The sequence below is a fragment of the Ruditapes philippinarum genome, unplaced genomic scaffold (genome assembly GCF_026571515.1).
Source record: "Ruditapes philippinarum isolate M1 unplaced genomic scaffold, ASM2657151v2 ctg2416_1_1_1_1, whole genome shotgun sequence".
NCBI lineage: Eukaryota > Metazoa > Mollusca > Bivalvia > Venerida > Veneridae > Ruditapes > Ruditapes philippinarum.
Window position 1 is genome coordinate 36,255 of NW_026855928.1, and position 14,205 is coordinate 50,459.

The 14,205-nt window shown below is 34.2% G+C and overlaps 2 protein-coding genes across 2 annotated transcripts; both read left to right on the forward strand.

Annotated features, from left to right (window-relative positions):
* Nucleotides 1–744: 744 nt before the first annotated feature.
* Nucleotides 745–2,746, forward strand: LOC132744869 (melatonin receptor type 1A-like). Its single transcript, XM_060733657.1, has 2 exons — nt 745–1,185; nt 1,551–2,746. Exons 1-2 carry the CDS (start codon nt 876–878, stop codon nt 2,414–2,416), a joined length of 1,176 nt encoding a protein of 391 aa, XP_060589640.1. The 5' UTR covers nt 745–875; the 3' UTR covers nt 2,417–2,746.
* A 6,178-nt stretch (nt 2,747–8,924) lies between these two features.
* On the forward strand, nt 8,925–14,205 carry LOC132744870 (melatonin receptor type 1B-B-like). Its single transcript, XM_060733659.1, has 2 exons — nt 8,925–9,378; nt 12,556–14,205. The coding sequence occupies exons 1-2, from the start codon at nt 9,069–9,071 to the stop codon at nt 13,407–13,409; spliced, it is 1,164 nt and encodes a 387-aa protein (XP_060589642.1). The 5' UTR covers nt 8,925–9,068; the 3' UTR covers nt 13,410–14,205.

Here is a 14,205-nt window from a genome sequence, read left to right on the forward strand (position 1 = left end):
ATGCGAAAACACTAGTCAAAGATACTGCACAGTAAAAAAAAGCAACAATGCTAAAAACCGAAAATGCACCAATGCGAAAAAGCAAAAATACTATATTGTATGGATAATACGAAAAAAGCAAAAACACAAAAACGTAAATGTGCGAAAATATAAAAACACGAAAAGTAAAAAGCGAAAACACGACATATGTTATGTTTCTTTTTCTTGTCTATTTTTGTCGTCTTTTTGCTTTTACACCTCATGAATGCGAAAATGATATGACAGTTGACTTTGTCTTGAGAAACAAAAGAGCGAAAATACGACATGCCGTCAATCAGCCAGGAAAATACGACATACCGTCAATCAGCCAGGAAAATACGACATACCGTCAATCAGCCAGGAAAATACGACATACCGTCAATCAGACAGGAAAATACGACATGCCGTCAATCAGCCAGGAAAATACGACATACCGTCAATCAGCCAGGAAAATACGACATACCGTCAATCAGCCAGGAAAATACGACATGCCGTCAATCAGCCAGGAAAATACGACATGCCGTCAATCAGCCAGAAAAATACGACATGCCGTCAATCAGCCAGGATAATTTAGTATTACCGACCTTCACATTAAATGATTTGTTTATAGTAAAGTATATACACGTTAAAAGTGCACTGTTGTTGTTTATCAATTTATATTGTTCACTTAAACACGCCTTCTTCCAGTTCCGGATTTTAATAAACTAACAAATGCAACATAAGTAATTCGAGTCAGTAGTCAGAAGATATAACTTCATTGATCATAAACAAAACAAGGAAGTATTTGAAACACTATTTATATGAAAGAATTCATGTAAGTTCCGCGCCAGTGCTACATTTGAATATTGCTGACTAAAATGGATTATTTGGTAAATAATTCAGTTACTGAATATACTTGCAAGTATACCATGTCATCATCGGCTAAATCTGTAGACAGTTTACTATTCTATGAGCGACATCAGTTTATCATAACAGAACCATGGCTAGCTATACCGTGTATAATCATATTGCTAATTGCTAGTGTTGCTGGAACATTTGGGAACATTTTGACTCTGGTGGTTATTGCAACAAAAACCAGACAAAGGAATGCTGAGACAATTTTTATTGCTAATTTGGCAATATCCGATCTGTATGTTACAACACTTGCACAGCCAATGAGCATTGTAGGTAAGTCATTAAGATTTTTTTGGTTAATTCCACAGGATTTTTAATCGGTTGCCATTCACCACCAAAGACTTATTTCATAGAACGTTAAATTTCTTTTTAACAAACATTTACAGACCATACGGAGACGTTGACTTGTGAAACATACAGAATGACATATCATTAATAGGCATTGCACCAGTTTTGTAGGCAGTACTTTTTTTACCAAACGGGTATAATGAAATACTACATGCAAATATTACATTGACAAAAAAGCAATATCGCGTCATAAAATGATTTCTCAAACGATGTTAACAAATCTTTATTAAACAAACATATCAAAAATTCTTGGAACATTTGATTTTTTTAATCGTATCATTTTTTTTCAGCCAAAGTTGAAGGCGAGGAGTTTTTCGAAAGTGTTCCAAAACTATGTCAAGCCATTGCAAGCATGTGTACCATTTCCTGTGTGACGTCACTGATGACGATAGGCCTGATGAGCCTTAATCGTTACATCTACATATGTGTAAATAAACATTACGAACACATATTCACGAAAAAGAAATGCATATTAATGTGTATGTCTGTCTATTTTGTTGGCATCCTTTTGGTTTCGCTGAATGGCGCTGAAATAGGTGATCATGGCTACGACCGTAAGAGCATTGAGTGTATTTGGGACCGTATGGCGACATATCCTTACACAATCGTGTTTTCAATAGCACTTGTGTGGATACCATCGTTTATCATCGGATGCTGCTATTTTAAGATATTTCTTTACGTCACATCTCATAACAAGCGCATGCGCGAGCAGCAGATTTTAGGGGAAAACAAGAATAATATGAAAAGCTTCCGATTGGCTAAGACCCTCTTCATTATTTACGCTGTTTTCTTCACCTGTTGGGCACCGTATGCTCTTCTAATCGTCTTAGACTCAAACGACGACTTCCCTTACGAATCTCATCTGATAATTACTCTTTTTGCACATCTCCATCCATCAGTTAACTGGATAATTTACTATTTCACAAACAAAAGGTTTGCAACTTCATATATGGAGGTGTTACTTCAAGTCAAACTATGTATTCTCTGCAAAGGCAAATACGTTACCGACGGACAATACGGAAGCAAGGAATATATTACTGATGGATCTTCTTTCCCCACTTCCAGACGACTAAAGAATGTAATTAAATACCAGAATAACACGGAAACTAAAGATTCAGGTATTGCTATAAGCAGCGTTAACACGACCACCTGTTAAAACAAAATATTTTACATTCTACAGTACACTTATTTATTCTTTAAATAAAATGGCTACATTTTAAATGGTCAGATTTGAAACTTTGTCATTTGTTTTCATCGTTGGAACACTATAAAGGCAATTTATTTTATGATGTTTGGTCGTTTAAATACAAATGTCCAATCATGTTTAAAATAATACATTCCAACCGTTTTCTATCAAACAAGTTTTAAGATTTCTACTTAGAACCGCCTTTATAAAAATAACTCATATTTAGTGATGATACAATATTTGCATACATGTTGGTTGTTCACCGGGATTTCAATTTGAGTACTTTTTTTCTTTCTTTCATTTTGTTTTTGTTTTGTAAGATTCCAGTTTTCCTTTTGAATTTTTAGGACACCAATTAGATCAGAAATATTTGAACTTTTATGCATGCCTTCTGTGTGTAATGAGTGAAACTATTATGGCTAAACATCTTAAAGTGACTTTATCTTAAAATGGGCATGGTAAAATGTACAAGGAAGGGCGGCATACAATGAACATTCCCCCAACATGAAGAAGAAAATTAAGTTAAATGTAAACAAAGGTATAAGGGTGTAGGGGAATGGTACCAGGGAGACGAGGAGTTGGGGATAAACCTTGTGTAAGTTAATTTTTTGTCGGGCCGACGGCCGTTTAAAATCAGTTTGACTTCCTGTAAAATTTACAGGGAGGATCTGAATAAAAGAAGAACTTTCATTGGTCGTTTTAAAATTACAAACTGAAGTCTTGAATAAAACTGAAGTCTAAAATACAATGTAAAGGATAGATCATGCCATTATAAAATTAAAGGAAAAGGATAGTTCTCAAATAAAATGTACATACATGTATTAGAATTTTAACTTTCCAGTTAAATTGCTCAGATATTTAAGTTCTTGTTAACCATATTTTCTCGAACTGCGTTTAGATCTCAGTTTATTTTACATATGAACGTATTGAGTTTATCTACACTTATTAACTTTTGTATAAAATGGCGGGTCCACCAATAACGTTCATTGTCCTGTAAGTTTAATCATGCACATGAAAGTATCGAATAACATACAAAAAAGATTCCTAATTTATCAGGTACTCTCAGTTTATGATGTTCAATAAGTGTCCAATATATTGTATGATCATTGAAGTATTGTGTTTGATTTCCATAATTATTTTTTTTGCATTTAAATTCAAGTTTTTTAATTTGGGCCTACCGACCGCTTTATGTTTGGGCGTAAGAAAATTTTTTTCACTTTTTCCCTTTTAGGAAACATACATTTTACAGTTTTTCCCAAAAATTAAAAAATTTTTGATAAATTCTGTAAAATTTGTAACTTTTTTGCATAAGAAAGGTTACTAACGATTTTTGTTGCGAATTTAGTGTTTTTCAATATTTCCCTTAGTTTATGTTGAAAATCTGTGGATTTATTATACTGGTCAACAAAACGCTTCCTTTTTCAAATTTCGTTTTTATTGAATTTTAGTTAAGTAATTCTTTTTAAATCTAAAATGGCATGCAGTACATAAAGAATATACAATTGTTATTGAGAGTAAAAATAAACTGTAATGAAATTATTGAGAACAAAATAAATTGAAAAATTTAAACTACGCATAAAATACAATATTAGATCAACTTGACCTAGTATAGATAAATTTGTCTGAGTTATGTCTAATCATAATACCGGTACATTGAGAAAATTGTCAAAATTTTTGTACAAAGAGAGGAAAATACTAATATTTTACCTGGTTCATAGTAAAATCCTTGTATTTCTTTACATATTTATTGAATTAGAACTTCTGATAAGTTCATACTTAATTATACGCCAATAATATAGATATAACATCACAATTATCATAAATTTGAATTTTTGTTCACTTCTTTCATCGCTCACTTATCTGTGATTTTGTATTGTAAAAAATACAATGATATTGTATTGATCTTTTATGTGCAGGTATGATTTGCCAAAACATTTTGAAAGTTTATTCTATATTTATTTTTTGTTATTGCACAAATGTACAGAAATATATACTGAAGATATAACCGTGTTTTATTGATAATTGACAACCGATAGTCCGACAGATTTCTGAACTTACTCCTTTTGTTTTGACACTTACAGACACTTACCTGTTTTAATTATGATTTTTACTTTTTGTTGTGTTTGTTATTATTTCAAAACTTTGTTTTACTACACTGTACTTCTAATGTAAGAAAAATATGGAATGAGTAAAACTATTCTTTCACTGATGAAATGTTTTTTTTTCTCTAGACCTGATGCAAGTTTAACTTAAATTGTTAATATTTTTTCAACCTAGATAGTAAACTTTTGTTATGTTTTGTATTTGTGTCTTAAAATCGGACAACTTTTTTAAACATTATCATTTATGTTTCTAATCTATTAAAGCTGGAAAGAAAACACGTGTTTATAAATCATGTATGTCATTACTTATTGTAAGTTTATTGTATTTACAATATAACCATGTCACATATATGTCCCCCCCCCTCCCGCTTCAGCGTGGAAAATAAGCCATGTTTATAACATGTTGTGATCAAAACAATGCGAGGGAATTTATAGAGTATTTAGAGGGCGGGGGACTTAAAAATGAGCTATTTTGAAGTTCAGTGTGGCAAGACGCAAAATTCCAAATATTTCAAAATCTTTTGAACAGGAAGATAACAAAGTGCCCAGCATTTTTCAAGGATATATGACAAACATTGAAGAAAATAATAGTGTGCATCAATTGCCCCTAAAAATAATGACTGACAGCAATGTACATTTGCCCCCACCCACCAAAAATCGCACCTGAAATATACTAATATGGGCCATCTTCATGAAGGTGCAGGATACTCCAGAAATCGCCGATTCATTTTAAAATGTCACTTACACACAGTGCAGTCAATGGCACTTTCAAAAACGTTCAAGTTACTGTCAGTCATACGTTTAGATTTTTCACAAAATTTATCCAAAGTTTCTCACTTGTTTGGCGCCAACTGTCAAATTGTCAATGCTTGATTTTCAACTTTTTAACCTCCATTCGGAGAGTCACAAATACATACAAAGCTACCAAAATGTTTAGATTAGCTTAATACGCACACTACTGATAATTTCCTTTATGCAAACAAGCAAAAATTATAATGACAAAGAAATATCAAAAGTTTTCAGGATCTCAAAACACCATGTATGTATTATCAATAAATTTGACCGGGCCACAGATTGAATATGTCCCCTACCCCCTTAATACTTGGTTGATATATTTTTCTGTTGCGTCCGAAACATTGATCCCAATGCGTATCATGTTGGAGATGGAATACTGTATAAGCCGGTGCTAGGGGCGTGACCTATACATTTGTATCATGTTGAATACTGTATAAACCGGTGCTAGGGGCGTGACCTATATCATTTTGAATATTGAATACTGTATAAGCCGGTGCTGGGTGCGTGACATATATCATGTTAAAGATTGAATACTAAATAAGCCGGTGCTAGCGGCGTTATTGATATCGTGTTGAAGATTGAATACTGTATAAGCGGGTGCTGTGGGCGTGATTGATATCGTATTGAAAATTGAATACTGCATAAGCCGTTGCTGGGTGCGTGACATATATCATGTTGAAAATTGAATACTGCATCAGTCGGTGCTAGTAGGCGTGATATATATCATGTTGAAAATTGAATACTGCATCAGTCAGTGCTGGTAGGCGTGATATATATCATGTTGAAAATTGAATACTGCATCAGTCGATGCTGGTAGTCGTGATATATAATGTTGAAAATTGAATACTGCATCAGTCGGTGCTGGTAGGTGTGATATATATCATGTTTAAAGTTGAATACTGCATAAGTCGGTTCTGGTAGGCGTGATATATATCATATTGAAGATTGATTACTGCATCAGTCGGTGCTAGTAGGCGTGACATATATCATGTTGTAAATTAAATACTGCATAAGTCGGTGCTGGTAGGTGTGATATATATCATGTTGAAGATTGAATACTGCATCAGTCTGTGCTGGTAGGTGTGATATATATCATGTTGAAAGTTGAATACTGCATAAGTCGGTGCTGGTAGTCGTGATATATATCATGTTGAAGATTGAATACTGCATAAGTCGGTGCTGGTAGGCGTGATATATATCATGTTGAAGATTGAATACTGCATCAGTCGGTGCTGGTAGGCGTGATATATATCATGTTGAAAATTGAATACTGCATCAGTCGGTGCTGGTAGGCGTGATATATATCATGTTGAAGATTGAATACTGCATCAGTCGGTGCTGGTAGGCGTGATATATATCAAGTTGAAGATTGAATAATGCATCAGCCGGTGCTGGTAGGCGTGATATATATCATGTTGCAGATTGAATACTGCATCAGCCGGTGCTGGTAGGCGTGATATATATCATGTTGCAGATTGAATACTGCATCAGTCGGTGCTGGTAGGCGTGATATATATCATGTTGAAGATTGAATAATGCATCAGCCGGTGCTGTGGGCATGATACATGTTGCACTTGATATTATTACTCATCAGCAGGCCCATTTCACCCTTTTCATGCTATCGAGAAATCACACTATTTTTTGCGGGGATTTGATAATGCAAATCACGCTATTATGTGATTTGCTGACATCTGTTTAGTTTTAGTTTAAACATAGTTTATTTCGAACAAATTCACAATCATATATACAGACAATAATGTACACAATACAAACATAGTATGTTGAAAAAGGATTGGGTCCGAATTATAGATTTACAGTGCATAAGATATGGTATGACAGTATATGTGACTTGATTGAAATATATCTGATTTTACATTGTTTTTAAGAAGTTAAAGTCAAAATTGTTTCTAACATTTAGTTATAATATAAAACAAAAAATATATAATATATATATATATATATATATATATATATATATATATATATATATATATATATATATATATATATATATATATATATATATTATATATATATAAAGGAATGAGAATACAAGACTGCATCAGTTTGTTATATAAAATTAAAGAGAACTACATTCAGTACGAAGTAGAGCATGATAGATCTGCCATTTTCTATCGCCTTCATAGAAATAAACTAGAGCTGCTTCGTCTCAAATGGGATTTGAAAAAGGACAGTGAACGTAAATTTTGTACTTCTGGAAGGGCGTTCCATTTAGTTAGAGCAGTTGGAAGAAAAGCATTTTGATAGAGTTGTTCGTGTTCGAATAGTCTGAATATTTGTAGCATTTCGTAGATCGTACCTTGAATTTTCACCTACAGTAGGTGGAAGTAAAGAACACAAGTAATCTGGTGTTAAGCCATTTTTCATTTTATAAAGTAAGATAAGCATATGATTGTTTCTTCGAGATTCTAAGGATTCCCGAGGAACTTCACTATAGAGTTGAACTAATGATACAAGTTTTGTAGCACCACACACAATACGCGACGCTTCATTTTGAAGTTTGTCAAGCTCAAGTTTCTCATATTGTGTGCAGTTTAGATAGACAACATCGGCGTATTCCAAAATCGGTCGGATGAAAGTTAGATACTAGTATATCACTTCAAGAGATCTACGGTCAAGCTGAAACTTCAATTTCCTCATAATGTGTATCCTCTTCCAGGCTCGTTCGGTAATATAGTTAATGTGACAATGCCACGAGCAATCGTCTGAAAGGTGGAGGCCAAGATGTTTGTGACTGTTGACGATTGTTATTTGTTGGTTATGCATAAGAAGTGAATGATGAAAGGGTTTATTTCTTTTACGAGAGATAACCATAGATTCAGACTTCGATGGATTGAAAGTAACAAGCCATTTTTCAGCCCAATCTGATATCTTGTCTATGTCAGATTGAAGTGTTTCAGCAGCAGAAGCAGGGTAGTCACCAATAATATGTAAACTGGTATCGTCAGCAAAAAGATTAATTTTAGAGCCTATATCTATCACGATGTCATTGATGAAAACAAGAAATAGTAGCGGCCCAAGGATGGAGCCTTGGGGTACTCCAGCCTTTACTATCGACCAGTCTAATTGGAACCCAGGTAGGATAACCGCCTGGTGTCTGTTAGTAAGTTTCTAAGTTCATTGTAAATTACAAGAGGTAATTTTAGCGTTTAATCGCAAACTACAGAATAAATTGTCTCAGGCTACACACATATCATCATATGAATTCAGAATCTGTCCCTAACAAGTTTTGATTAATTCATTATTCAGAAACAAACACGTAAATAATGAAGACTTTCAAACCATTCTCTTGCTAGTATACATAAAGTTTTGACAGACACTTCTTAAGGACCTTCAGATGGGTCATTAACCTTATTTAAGTTGATTTTTATCTTATCATAATTATGTTATCGGAACATCTCTAATTACCGACTTTTCATATTAACTGACTTATTTAAACCATATTTTGTTGACTTTACACTCTATATTGTTGTTGTTGATATTTCACGTAGACAAGCATATTTCCGTTTGCCGAAGTGAATTGTAATAAATATACAAATCCGACGAAAAGATCTCAGTTATCATTGATGACCCTAGATAACTACATTGGTCATCAAACAACTAAAGGACATTTTTATATCAAATTATTACTTTTAAAAAAAAATTATTTAAATATAATAAATACGGAAGGCAATTAAGTCTCGTTTTTCATTTGGTTGGTAAGAATGACGAATTTTATAGAAATTTCTATGACCGAATTTAATGATACACATAATATGACATTATCATCTGAGACTGTGAACAATGAACTTTTCTACGAGCGACATCAGTTTATCATAACAGAACCTTGGCTAGCTATACCGTGTATAATCATATTGCTAATTGCTAGTGTTGCTGGAACATTTGGGAATATGTTGACCTTGGTGGTTATTGCAACAAAATCCAGACAAAGGAATGCAGAGTCAATTTTTATTGCTAATTTGGCAATATCTGATCTGTATGTTACAATACTTGCACAGCCAATGAGCATTGTAGGTAAGTCATTAAGATTATTTTTAGCTCACCAGAACCGAATGTTCACGGTTAGCTATTAGTATCAAAGGGGATGGTTCGGCGTCCGTCGTCATGCGTCAACAATCGTCTTCTTATCTAAAACTGCTGGGCAGATTTACTTCAAATTTGGTCTGTAACATCCTTGTGACAGTCACACTTGAATTTGCTCGTGCCATTTCAATAGGCCCCTTTTAGGGTCAACAGAGGTAAAAATAGAAAAACCTTTCAACATCGTCTACTACAGAACTAATTGATGATCACCAAACTGTCAGTAGCATTCTTGGGTAGTCTTTTATCAAGTTGTATCATATCATATTCAATATCATATTCAGATGCTCGTTCATTGGTTACTTTTTCTCGGTGTATCATATTGTGACAACAGGGAACGTGTTTTTATGTTTGACTATGATACAAAAGAGAAAGAACATCAAAACACTCGGCAATCTGATTAATACTCGGGGGCTACGCCCCCTCTTACAAATCAGATAGCCTCGTGTTTCGATGATCTTTCTATTACTTTGCTCATATCAATTTGATTGACCCATTTTAGGGGTATAGAAATCCTTTGAACATCTTTTTCTACAGAAATAATTGATGGATGATCACCAAACGAATGTTCACGGTTAGCTATTAGTATCAAAGGGGATGGTTCGGCGTCCGTCGTCATGCGTCAACAATCGTCTTCTTATCTAAAACTGCTGGGCAGATTTACTTCAAATTTGGTCTGTAACATCCTTGTGACAGTCACAGTCCCTTTTAGGGGCCGCTAAAGCTAAAAATAGAAATACGTTTAACAGAACTATTTGATGGATTATCACCAAACTTTGTCTGTAGCATTCTTGGGTAGTCTTTTATCAAGTTTGCTAATATTAATTTGATTGGTCCCTTTTAGGGGTCACAAGAGCTAGAAATAGAAAAACTTTTAAACATCTTCTTCTATAGAACTAATTGGTGGATGATCTCCAAACTTTGTCTGTAGCATTCTTGGGTAGTCTTTTATCAAGTTTGCTTATATTAATTTGATTAGCCCCATTAGGGGCCACTAAAGCTAAAAATATAAATACCTTTAGAGAACTAATTGATGGATGATAACCAAACTTTGTCTGTAGTATTCTTGGGTAGTTTTTTTATTAAGTTTACTCATATTAATTTGATTGGCCCCTTTAGGGGCCGCTAAAGCTAAAAATAAAAATACCTTTAAACATCTACTCGTAACTTATTGATGGATGATCACCAAACTTTGTCTGTAGCATTCTTAGGTACTCTCTTATCAAGTTTGCTCATATTAATTTGATTGGCCCCTTTTAGGGGCCACTTAAGCTAAAAATAGAAAAACATTTGAACATCATTTCCTACTGAAATAATTGATAGATGATCACCAAACTTCGTAGCATTCTTATGTAGTCTTTTATCAAGTTTGCTCATATTAATTTGATTGGCCCCGTTTAAGCTAAAGCTTAAATGTCCCAGGTCATGGCATGTCTTCAAATTATTGTTTAAACATATTCTCTGCTCAAATTTAATATTAGAAAATATTGACAATGGATTATTTCCATCACTGAAAAACAGTTGTTTCTGGTGAATGACTCTGGGCCATCGTGGCCCTTTTGTTTTGCTCGTGGCCAAGTGGTCAACTTTGCCGGCATCAAATAACCAGCCATTCAGCGCTGCCGGATGGATTCTTGAAACTGTTATGAAGCTATCCAATAATCTTGCGAAAGAAAGGTCGGTGGGTCTTCTTGAGTGCTTGATCGTGCCCGCAATAATACAAGGCGAGGCAACCCAAGTTCACAAGTACATCTTTGGTGTGACTGATTGTGCCCGCAATAATACAAGGCGAGGCAACCGAAGTTCACAATTCTATCTTTGGTGTGACTAAAGTCCCAACTTAAAGTCCTCCAAAGTTATAACAGCTCTGAAAAATAAAAAAAGTTTAAATCTCTATACATGTATATCCTTTACAATTAACATCGACCATTTAAACAACTGACATAATGTATTATTATTGAGATATTACCGTGTGGTACATAGGGAATGACATTTTACTAAGTTAGTGTCAGGTGGTACAGGTAGTACCATATTGTCATATAGTATAACATTGTATTAAGGCATTGTGGTACGTAGGGAAGTACTGTCATGTGGAAAAGTGGGAGCTCAGGAACTATCGTGTGGTTCATAGGGAATGGCAATGTAGTAAGGTATTGTCATGTGGTACACTGGGAATGGCATACTATTGGTCAGGAATTATCATGTGATACGTACATGACATTGTATTGAAATATTGTAACGTGATACTATTTACCGATTTATTAATTTGCTTGCATGTGGTAATGTGAAATGACATTGTATTGAACTATTGAATATGTGCCAATGTAATGATAAAAAGAGAGAATAATAGAAATTTAACACTAAGTTCTTTTACTTCTATACATTGTATTTTAAACTAAAAGCAATATCGTGACTTTATCATGGTCGGATACCCACGGCCGAATCATTAACATTTATCATTTATTGATAACCTGTTATGATATGTTTGTATCATAGTTTGGGGACCTTCTGTTGAAAATGTGTCGGAGTTAAATCATATACATATACATGCACAGTGCTTTAACTGGAGTGCAGGTATTAGTTACCCGCACTCGAGAGTATGCCCATTGATTGGCTCATTTTTGCTGGGGTTTACTTATTGTGACGGCAGAGAAAGGTAAGGCGACAGAAATATCATATTCAGATGCTCGTTCATTGGTTCCTTTTTTCTGGGGTTTCATATTATGAAACAGGGAACGTGTTTTTATGTTTGACTATAATACAAAAGAGAAAGAACACCAAAACACTCGGCAATCTGATTAATACTCGGGGGGCTACGCCCCCTCGTACAAATCAGATAGCCTCGTGTTTCGATGCTCTTTCTATTACATGTTACATGTTAATCAACCGTGGGTATCATACGATGGACTTTATGAAGTACATGTAGTTCTAAATCTTCGTCGCATGTATTTTCTTCGGGATCACAAGAAAATTGCATACTGCATAGAAAGCATGAGAGATGTTGCAATTTCCAGAAGTAAACATATAAAGGGAGGAACCTAGTAGTGAATATACGTTAGCACAATTTGATCTTTTATATCAATAATTAGTTTTGTTCTCTTTTATTTTCAGCCAAAGTTGAAGGCGAGGAGTTTTTCGAAAGCGTTCCGAAACTATGTCAAGCCATTGCAAGCATGTGTACCATTTCCTGTGTGACGTCACTGATGACGATAGGCCTGATGAGCCTTAATCGTTACATCTACATATGTGTAAATAAACATTACGAACACATATTCACGAAAAAGAAATGCATATTAATGTGTATGTCTGTCTATTTTGTTGGCATCCTTTTGGTTTCGCTGAATGGCGCTGAAATAGGTGATCATGGCTACGACCGTAAGAGCATTGAGTGTATTTGGGACCGTATGGCGACATATCCTTACACAATCGTGTTTTCAATAGCACTTGTGTGGATCCCATCGTTTATCATCGGATGCTGCTATTTTAAGATATTTCTTTACGTCACATCTCATAACAAGCGCATGCGCGAGCAGCAGATTTTAGGTGAAAGAAAGAATAATTTGAAAAGCTTCCGATTAGCCAAGACCCTCTTCATTATTTACGCTGTTTTCTTCACCTGTTGGGCACCGTATGCTCTTCTTATCGTCTTAGACTCAAACGACGACTTCCCTTACGAATCTCATCTGATAATTACTCTTTTTGCACATCTCCATCCATCAATTAACTGGATAATTTACTATTTCACAAACAAAAGGTTTGCAACTTCATATATGGAGGTGTTACTTCGAGTCAAACTATGTATTCTCTGCAAAGGCAAATACGTTACCGACGGTCAATATAGAAGTAAAGAGATTATAACTGATGGTTCTTCCGATAGGATCAAAAATGTAATTAAATCACAAAACAACACCGACACCAAAGATTCTGGTTTTGCTACGAGCAGCGTTAACACAGTTATCACGTGACTCATTTAGAAGTAAAATAGAATAGATACATGATTACATTTTGAAACTACATAATAGTAGTAAAAACAAAGTTTGTTCCCTGGTTTGAGTTTCAGTGATTCAACTACAACAAAAGTGCTAGTGAGAAAATGACCGTGACACCAATCCTGATAATGTGTAATGATTATTCTTAGTTACTCCCCTTTGATAAATGATCGTCATTAATATCGTCATTAATACATCTAAATAGTTTATTGCTACTTGCTACCAGCTTCCTTTGAAATTATTTCATTCGAAATGGAATAGCAGTTAGTCAAACATCCTCGGTAACCCAGGCTATTTACCGTATGTAGTGTATACGGACTGTTTACCGTGGGTAGAAATATATATTGTTTACTGACGGATCAGATATAGAATATTATAGTTTAGTTTTTATAAAGCTAGGTATTTGTAATGTTAATTTTAAATATACATGTATATCTAATTCATAGTTCATTTTTTACCAATCATAGTGGCAAGTATCTGATATTTCGCAAGGCATTAAACATATAAAAAGTAGAAGACTTTGTGGTACATTGACTATAATTCTGATATAATTTTTAAGTCACAAAATAAATTTCGTTTAAACTTGTTTGAACGATTCATACATTTAAATGAGATCATAATTACACAATAATCAGGATTTAACGTATTTCGAATTATAAAGAAAAATATCTTCTATGATAAGGGGAGTTAACAAATCAGCAATATAGCCTGCTTGTATATAGTTGTATTGGATTAGTCTCCCTTAGTTTCCTTACAAAGTCTAATGTGCATT

Excerpts from the sequence above, each read along its gene's own strand:
- LOC132744869 (XM_060733657.1), top strand. The coding sequence starts at position 876 with ATGGATTATTTGGTAAATAATTCAGTTACTGAATATACTTGCAAGTAT. Across the intron at positions 1,186-1,550 it reads ACAGCCAATGAGCATTGTAG|CCAAAGTTGAAGGCGAGGAG; the intron begins GTAAGTCATTAA and ends ATTTTTTTTCAG.
- LOC132744870 (XM_060733659.1), top strand. The coding sequence starts at position 9,069 with ATGACGAATTTTATAGAAATTTCTATGACCGAATTTAATGATACACAT. Across the intron at positions 9,379-12,555 it reads ACAGCCAATGAGCATTGTAG|CCAAAGTTGAAGGCGAGGAG; the intron begins GTAAGTCATTAA and ends TTTTATTTTCAG.